General features: G+C 39.0%; 1 protein-coding gene across 1 annotated transcript; it reads right to left on the bottom strand.

Annotated features, from left to right (window-relative positions):
* Positions 1 to 233: 233 nt before the first annotated feature.
* On the bottom strand, positions 234 to 7553 carry LOC107043971 (zinc finger BED domain-containing protein 1-like). The gene is made up of 8 exons (XM_015265698.1): positions 7541 to 7553; positions 7348 to 7462; positions 6920 to 7212; positions 6474 to 6604; positions 6291 to 6389; positions 6095 to 6203; positions 4349 to 5818; positions 234 to 505 (listed from the first exon to the last, which is right to left on the bottom strand). The coding sequence occupies exons 1-8, from the start codon at positions 7551 to 7553 to the stop codon at positions 234 to 236; spliced, it is 2502 nt and encodes an 833-aa protein (XP_015121184.1).
* Between the last annotated feature and the right edge of the window lie 2167 nt (positions 7554 to 9720).

Genomic DNA, 9720 nt, shown 5'->3' with positions numbered 1-9720 from the left:
CAGCAATGACTGTGTAGGCCTGCATCAATTTTTCAGCAGTCAGTTTGTAGAATTCCATGGCTGAGACGATGGTCGGGAGACCCGGGATGTCGTTATCGTTGAGGTTCGTCCTGTCAAACTCTAGTTTGACTCTTTGCCAGTGAGCGTCCATCTCGTCCGTCATTCGATCCAAATCCGCGTAGTCAAGCGGCAAGTCCTCCTCCCTCTCGAGAGCTGGGAGTGAGCTAGACGCCTTACGTGACCTTTTGTTTTTTCTCTGGGGGTTCCAGTGGTATTGTTCTGAAGTGCGGCGCCGAATTTGCCACATTGTCTTTCTGCTCTTTATCCTTGAGATCGCTCATACCGGGGCTGTCCTTGTGGAAACTGAGCCTGCGTTGTGAAGCACCGTGTTGCTTTGGGGTTGCAATAGGCGGAACATTCCTTGTCAGATCAACAAAGTAATCGTCCAGATCCCTCTGATCCGCGGGAGCTGAGGGTTCGGTCTGACCACTACGCTGAAGGAGACCTTTTGATTTGGGAGGGGGTTTAGGGGGGGGCCGTGACTCAATACCAGGTGAGGGTCACCTAGGAGACAGGCTCCTACACCTCTCGACTGAGGAGACACTGATCTCGGGGAGCAATAAACAAAAGACACAAAGAACAACTTGTGAGAGGCAAGAGTCACGAGCCACTGGTCACAAGCACAAAGTCACTCACTGATGTGGTGATGGACAACCAACATTCATAGAGTCAAAAGTCATATTACCATTAATGGCATCAAATTATCCACCATCAACAGAATCACCTAATAATTTGAAAAAAGAGATAAAAGACTGCTCTAATCACTAAATAAAATTAAAGAAACCAGGGGAATATTACACTGATGGATTATGGAGATGATTTGAGAGGATTATTTGAATTAAATATGAAAGTTTTGAAAAAGCCTTGTGCGGAGTAGATATGTTTCATGTGCCGGTAACACAGGAAAATTCAAATGGCGTTAGTTGGAATACCCTTGTAGCCCGCGGGACTAGTAGGGCGAAACATCCGTCGATGCCTTCGGGTGCCACGTTTGGTAAGTCCTTCACGTGGCAGGGTAACCTGGCCGCGGATGGTAATTCAGGATGTTAAGGTGCCGCTTCGGGGCCTCGGTTGGCCACCAGATGGCGCTGAAGCGATCCAAACAACCAGCCTCGGGTAACTGACTGCAGGTCGATAAAAAGTGTCACTTGATAAAACAGAAGCACTGAGAAGCACTGAGAAGATAATGTTGCATAAGGTAACGAGACTTTCGCTAGAAGGCGCCACGCACGAAGATCTAATGCTTATGTCACAAAGATGGCGGAGGTGAAATAATGCTCAAGTCATTGCCAAGCCACGCACTGAACTGAAAAAGACACTAATTACTGGTTGTACGCATAATTAGTCAGGTCAATAATTATATCAAATTGAAGCACTCAGCGAGACAAACACTTTGCGATAATTTCTAGGTCTCTAGATCGAAACACGAGAAACGAGCTAGGCCAAAAACAACACATAAGTCCATGTCCCACGGCAAGCACTTAACTGCCAAATTCACTAATTAGTGGCTGTACAATTAATTAATCGACTAATTAATTATATCAAAATCACCGGTTCGACAAGGCGAACATTCTAATATACTTTTTAGTTTAATCAGACCACTTTAATTGCACAAAAGACTGCGAAAGGCACGAGAGCACACATTAGGCGTCCGTCTCCGACAAGAGAGTCATAGTTACTCCCGCCGTTTACCCGCGCTCGCTTGAATTTCTTCACGTTGAAATTCAGAGCACTGGGCAGAAATCACATTGCGTCAACACCCGCGAGGACCATCGCAATGCTTTGTTTCAATTAGACAGTCGGATACCCCTAGTCCGTGCCAGTTCTGAGCTGAGCGTTGAATGGCGGCCGAAGAGAACGACTGCAACACGGTGAAGCATCACAGAAGCCTCGCAGCAAGGAAGATCCGCAGGATAGTGTTTCTCGATCTTCCAAAAAAGATCGATTTTTCGGATCGATCCGAATCGGCTCATAGAGGATCGATTCTAGATCGGATCGAGCCCTAAAAACTCGATCCATAGAAGATCGATCATTCGATTTTTTCTCCTGCTATCTCCCCCAAAATAAATAAAAAATCACAATAAATTATCTTTTCAAGTTTGAAGGAGTATGAAAAAATCTACAAAAAAACCTTTCATTTGGAAGCAAGAATAAAACATCAATATCCAGGAACAGACATAAAACGAAGATTTATTGAGTACAATATCTATCGTAAACAAATGGAACAAAAATGAAACTTGGAAGAAAAATGAGACAAAAATGAAATTTGGATACTTATTCCGTCCAGTATCAGATGAAAAAAAAATTGAACTTATCATATCATATCTATATTTCACAAACGAAAGTACTCAGTTACCCTCATATGAATAATTTGTAATATCCGTCTTAAATAATTTTCAAATTTTTATAAATTTCCCATACTCAAAATAAATTATTATTTTATTCCTAAAACACGTTAAAACGCCCGAACGCTAAGTTAAAAGTGCTGAATGGCAAAGGTCATCAGCCCCGGAATTTCGATGGCAACACGTCGATTGAACGTCCAAAGAAATTTTCCCTTAATCCGCAAAATTTACAAAACCACGTGACCCTCATGCCACCTCAAAATTCTTCCCCCAACTACAAATTTCACTCCCACCAAAACCCCGGCCAACGCCCTAATAAAATTCAACGGCTATCATTTTTAACAATCAAGCCTCAGTCGCGGATAACCTGCAGAAACCTTCAGTTTCCCTAACTAACCGTCTTAATAACCGAATTAATTCTCGTTCTTCTAACAAAATCGGACCACAGTCACGGCTCCGGATTTTGGGTTAAACTATATAGCGTGAGGAACGTGTCGAAACATTGACTTCCAAAACGTGTTTTTCCCTTCGTAATCCCGGTGGTTCCAATACGCGTTCGATCGCCGCCTGCCCTCCGACGAAGTTCAGGATTGGTCGTTATTTAGACAAAAACCTAAAATTATAACAACAGAGTTTTGCGCTACGACATTTGGCGCCGGATTCTCTGAACGATTTCACACGGCATTTTCTATAGAGCATTCGCGGCTCCAAACGTTCTAAGACTTTGTGCGTGTCGTAAATTAGTTTAAATATCCGTTACAAACATTCTTGACAAGTGATACTACTAACATCCTAATTCGTTATAGAGAATTTACATCATATTCTGTATAGCCGCGTTATTTAAACCGCAGTGAATGTTTGCCAAAACATTGGTCTTCACCGCTTAAATTAAAATCAATTAAAATTCAGATAAGAATTAAAAATCAATAATAGCTTAAAATCACGTATAAATTACGGATCTAATCAAAACTTAAAACCACATCAACCGAGACGTTGGATTAACAAACTGTAAAATCCAACGCACCAACTGTAAGTAAAACAGCCAAATAAAACTGTCAACTTTCCTTTAATTTCATCAAAAATTTTCTGTATTCAATTTAAAATCATTCTGCTCATAAAGCAAACCATTTTAAATTATCTCTGAATACAGTGTTAACTTTTATAAATTTGTAAAATAATACAAAACTCTAAATTGTAAAACAAAAGGATCAAGAATATAGAAAAGGTACATTTCAGCATAAATTTCGTCTATTCAATTTCTTTCCAAAACTCCCTAATTTCTCATAAATTCCCTCGCATCTCAAAACGAGAGAATAGAAATTAGGCTTAAGGTAATAAAGGTCACCTGAATAAAATCAAGAAAAACTACTCAACATTTCGGGAACGAGTCTATGAGCATCACTCTGACTCAAACTATTTTTGATATTGGGACTTCGGAGGCGTAATTTGATTTTTAAATTAAACGTGGTTTCCCGACCACTTAGTTCCGGACATAACAAATTCAACATTATTATGATTCTAACTTCATTTAAACTACAGAACATCAGAGAATTTGTGAAATAGAAGAAATCTCACTAACCACAGTACTTGAAATCGATTATATTCAACACCCCAATAAATATCACTCCACATCAATTATAAAACATCACAGCATTCCTCCGATGAAAGGATAATCTACTCACCAACAAAAATACTTTCAATCATTCACCATTATTCTAATTATAACTTCGTATAAATCTCACGAACTCAAGTGACTCAGCTTCATGACAGTATAAATTATTTAACATTATGATGATTTTTACTTTTTATAAATATTAATACGTTATAGAATTTGTGCGATGAGGAAAAAACAAAACGAACAATAGTCTTTTATGATAGGTGCCAATTCTGGCGATCAAGGGATTTCAGGAAAATCAGATTTGAGAGATGCTCTGCACTCAAACGATTCCGTTTTTCTGTGATGATATTCGAGGCCAATGAGAAGAGTCTTTCACAAGGTACTGATGTGGCAACTGTTGACAAATATTTCAGGACAATGCGTCCTAATGCTGGTGTGTTTTCTTTGTGATGCATCCAAAAATTTATTGGATCAATATTCATCAGATTAGGCTTGTTCAGGAACTGCATCATGTCAATATTCAAATCGTCTGAAGAAGCCTCTTGAGCGTATCTTTTCTGATGAAGAATCCTATCTCGATGGTGCGTCCACAAATCATCACTGCTATTGGTAGCCTCAGATTCGTCATTAGTAATAGACTCGTCCTCAGGAGCATTAGTTTCAGCTGATATCATACTATGCACCGTTCTCAGCAGACTGGAGCACATCAAAGGAGAAGGAAAGTACATTCTTTTGTACCGTGGATCCAGTAGAATAGTAATGGTCAAAAAGGGCAGTTTGTCTAGGTCAGAGAATTTTTTATCCAGCTCTGCCATTAGCTCTTTTTGAAGACTCTTCCCCATCGATGTTTCGTTCTGCACTACCGCCAGACACTCCCTGAAGCAGAACATAGCAGGTATCACTCGACTAGTTGTCGCGTATTTGGCTCCACTGAATTCCTTTGTAAGGGTCTCTGCGTGTCTCAATACGTTAATAGCATCCCTCACGATGGCCATCTCGTCTGAATCTAACATAGGTGGAGAACCTCGTAATTTCAAGAGAATAGAACTGACAGTGGCTGATAATTTCTCGAAACGACACAGCATGTAAAATGTTGAATTCCAACGCGTGGGGACGTCTTGAACTAGTCGCAAAGTGTTGTCATCATCCTGGGCCTTGCGAAGCTCGTCGGCAGCAGTGGTTGATCTCTTGCAATATGTCAGAATCTCTTTAGTTTTAGTAACTATTGAACTCAGTGCCTTGTTTGCAGTGATAACATTAGAAATAGCTACATTCAATTTGTGGGCAAAGCACGTTATGTGCTTATGCTCCCCAAATGTATCTTTAACTGCTTTTACTATGTTTGTACCTCCATCAGTTACTACTGTTGTAATTTTGTCTTTGGAAATATTCCATTTCAACAGAAATTCTTCAAACATCTTGGAGAGATAGGGAGCTTTGCGATTCTCATCCAGCTCTATTGTATCTAATTCAATATATGACATTTTGCCATTCTCCAGAAAATGAATCGTTAGACCTAGAAATCCTCTTGTCGACATGGTCTCAGTCCATATATCGGTAGTTAAAGTCAAATTCTCTACTTTGGCCAGTTTGCTCTTCACAATCCCACTCAGAACTTTGTACTTTTCTTCTGTGGCTCTCGTTATCGATGTCTTCTTTGGTACTTCATAATTTGGAGCCACGACACTCATGAGATAACGAAACCCTTCCTTCTCCGTGGCCGATAGTGGCAAGTCATCTTTCGCCATCATATACACCATAGCATTCTTAATTTTAGCAGCTTGTGCTCCACCTTCTGAAATAATTCATAACACCATTTAATTTGGCATTCGTCTGGAAGAGAATAGACAATGGAATAAAATTCAGTCGCATTACACTGTGCTAGTTTTATCAATTGCTCATTTATCTCGCAAATTTATGATTTTATGATTTTTTCCAGGAAAGATGGGGTCATGCGATTTTCTCCGTGATTCAATCATTATCAAGATAATTCAATATTTGGAAAGATGTGAAAAATTAACTTGTGTGTATTACAGATTCGATACTGACTTCATAGATCTATAAACCATACCTTTGAATGCTGTAATTTTACCAAATGTTTTATCGATACGGGGCTGTGTGAGGGGATTCTCTGGAAGATAATTCATATTGTTAGATGGTCCTGAGGCTGAGTCGAACTCCTAGAACGATTATCAGTCATTATCGAATAAAAATCATTTTTGAAATCATCCATTTTCAGTCATTGTAATCATGTAATTGGGAATTACTTGTTGCTGATGTTCAGCCCGCGATGATGGACGTTCTGGAGATTGTTTGGATTTATCAGAATTATCAGTTGTTTTATTATTGTTGACTTCCTTTTGTTTCTAGAAGAAGAACGGATTTTATAGAATAAGTTGAAAAAAATTGACAACTTTGAATAAAAAATAAAAATATCAGAGATAGATTACTCGAGTTCGTGCAAGTGCATTCAAGGCATTGATGTCAGCGTTATTATGATGGTTAGTCAAGTGTCTCATCAAGTTTGTAGTGTTCCCATGATTCTTGATCTCATTTAAACATAGACGACACTCTGCTCCACCTTTTGTTTTTATAAAAAAATCCCAAACACCACTTCTTTTAGGTTTCGACGGTTTTATTGGAATTTGTCTATTGTAGGAATGCAGCGAAATTTGAAGTTATGAAGAAGTATTTAACAGATATCGTTCACAATTGAAAAAGAGACAATGAAAATGATGAAAGTCCATTAACCCACCGATTTCCTTTCATTTCCACATGAGGAGTGCCTGATCGTGCCTTAGGAGGATTTATACCTATCATGCATGAATTGAGGATTCAATGGTGATACGTTATTGAGTTAATTAGGCAATTAAAATGAAAATCTAATGATACGTACTTTCTTTGGATAGTTTACTGAGGTCGTTACCACTGAACTTGAATCGTTGTAGTTTTATTGCATAATTTTCAGGAGTTTTTGGATGCTGCTGATGGGAACTAGTATTGAAAAGGAGTTCATCACGTTTGTCATTGCTGGGTTCGACCGAGGAATTTTTCGATGTTGAGGGCTGGGCTTGGACATTTGTGTCTTTCTGTACTTTACTGGCTGGAATGTGTTGTTCATCAGATATATTCACGTGTGCTGCATCATCTTCCAAGTCGTCCTCATTTGCATAATTGCATATCTCCACGCTGAAACATGCATACATTTTTGAAACATTTATAGTTTATTTCCCAATTTGCAACAGGTCAATTAACATTCGTGGATAACATAAGAGTCGTTGTTATGCAAACTGATTCTTAGCAGCCAAAACCTCTATTACTCACTAATTTATGCCGCAATTAGTACTCATATCAATCTGATCGATCCTTCCATCATCTAAGGTAATGCTTCCATCTCTGATCAGCTCCATACAGAAATCTACGGCGTCAGATTTATTTTCTGTGAGAAAAAAAATGATTTTACTTTTCCAATTGCAAATATGCACAATTTGACGATTTTTCTGGATGTCAAACTCACGTGTTATCTTCATATAACTTTTGTAATCAATTCCATCGACAGAGAATGCGTCCCCATGGTTGATACTGAAGTAAACATTGAATGATCTTTCAGAAGATCTTTCCGAAAAATAGTAATGATTATTGAGTCATTAAATATCCTCGAATTTCAAGATTTAGGGTGAGAATGCGGAGCAAAACCATTCAATATGATTCAATACGTATTTGAGGACATTTCTAGGTTAGTTTCACCGGTACATCGATCCAAGTGGCAATTTTTCAATTCATACGCTTTATTAGTATTTTTTTCATTGTTCCAACGATCTTAATAAATAATTGGATGAATAATATGGAATAACTTACTAGCTTTTATACACTTCATGATGGTAAAAACAGTTTAACATCAAACAAAACTCTGCTGACTCTCTTCTAGGTGACAAAACGCGCCAAAATATGCACGTTAAGATGGCGTTGGGGTTTGGGAAAGGTATAATGAGGGAAAAATTTGAAAAAGGGACGTTGACGTAAATAATCGATCACAAATCTACAAAGTTTCAAGTGATAGGAGATATTTATTGTTAGATTTGTAATGTTAGGATATATTCATTCTTAGATTTGTAAAATCACACTGACAAATCAGTCGAGCTCAGTTGAGTTTTGTCATTGTTCCTCCTTCGATTTCAAGCCATCAAGCTCACAGGCTCACTGAAGAACGAGAAAAAATTATCATTTCAGAAATAATCTTATAAATCATCAGCAATTAATTCCAAACACTTACTAAGAAATCCCATCGATAGAACGATAGAATATTTCAATTTCATTATCAGTGTTTATCACGCGACCGCTGTCAATCAAATCACGAAGGAATTTTTCCACGAAACCTCTCTCATCTGAAATTATTTTTTAAATTGCATGATTCAATCATTTCGGACTTCATGTAAAATCGTATTACAAATGATAAGGTCATACTCAATAGACGAAAATAAAGATTCAAATTCAATCAGTCAATTCGGTAAGGATCCTGCATGTTTATCTGGAGATAAATCGAGAAATTTCTCCTCGACCCTTGAGCATGTGCTGAAATTATGAAATGAAATTATTAATAAAATTTCTAGAGCATTTCGAAGTTGTATCAAATTCTTATTGCCACATACACACCTGTTACAGTAATATTTTCCATGATTACTTGTTCCAACAAGTTTCTCCCAGACAGATAATTACCTGATTTAGAGGTTAAAACCCTGATTTAGAGGTTAAAACACTATTCAGTATCACCTAGATTTTCGACCGTTTAGACTATATCTATCGAATGATGACGTGAATTTCTTAAGACTTTATTTTCATTAATGAAAGCTTCCGATTGTTCCACTTAATTTAATTTCTTTTAATTTTAGTTTTTTCGACGAGTGGAGACCAAACACTGATCGATCTCGAAAGAAAATGATCGATCCGACCACTTAATCGACTTAAAAGGATCGATCCGAAAAATCGAATATCGACCCTTCATAAATCGATCTCAAGAAAGATCGATCCTTGATCGAGAAACACTACCGCAGGAGGCCAAAGCACGGGACCGAGCACGGATTCTGAACCATTACTGATCCATTCACCTCGCCCAGGCCCGGCACGTTAGCCAAACCCACTCCCCGACCAAGCCCGACACGCCCCGCCCCTCAGAGCCAATCCTTATTCCGAAGTTACGGATCCAATTTGCCGACTTCCCTTACCTACATTACTCTATGGACTAGAGGCTCATTACCTTGGAGACCTGCTGCGGATATGGGTACGAACCGGCGCGACACCTCCACGTGGCCCTCTCCTGGATTTTCAAGGTCCGAGGGGAAGATCCACACTCCGCCACAACTGCGGTGCTCTTCGCGTTCCAAACCCTATATTCTTGCTAAAAGTTTCCAGGGAACTCGAACGCTTATACCGAAAAGAAAACTCTTCCTGGATCTCCCGACGGCGTCTCCAGGTCATTTTGGATTACCCCGACGAACACTCTTACGAGGGCCCGAATTGTATGCGGTTCCGCTGCCGGGTTCCGGAATTGGAACCGGATTCCCTTTCGCCCAACGGGTGTGTAACAATTAATATATATTGTTTTTATATATAAAAGAAACACCATCATCAACATAGGATTTCTCCTAGGGCTTAGGATCGACTGACTCGTGTGCAACGGCTGTTCACACGAAACCCTTC

The sequence above is a fragment of the Diachasma alloeum genome, unplaced genomic scaffold (assembly GCF_001412515.2).
Source record: "Diachasma alloeum isolate Michigan unplaced genomic scaffold, Dall2.0 Dall_scaffold_00650, whole genome shotgun sequence".
Lineage (NCBI taxonomy): Eukaryota > Metazoa > Arthropoda > Insecta > Hymenoptera > Braconidae > Diachasma > Diachasma alloeum.
This window is presented reverse-complemented; position numbering and strand designations above follow the sequence as displayed.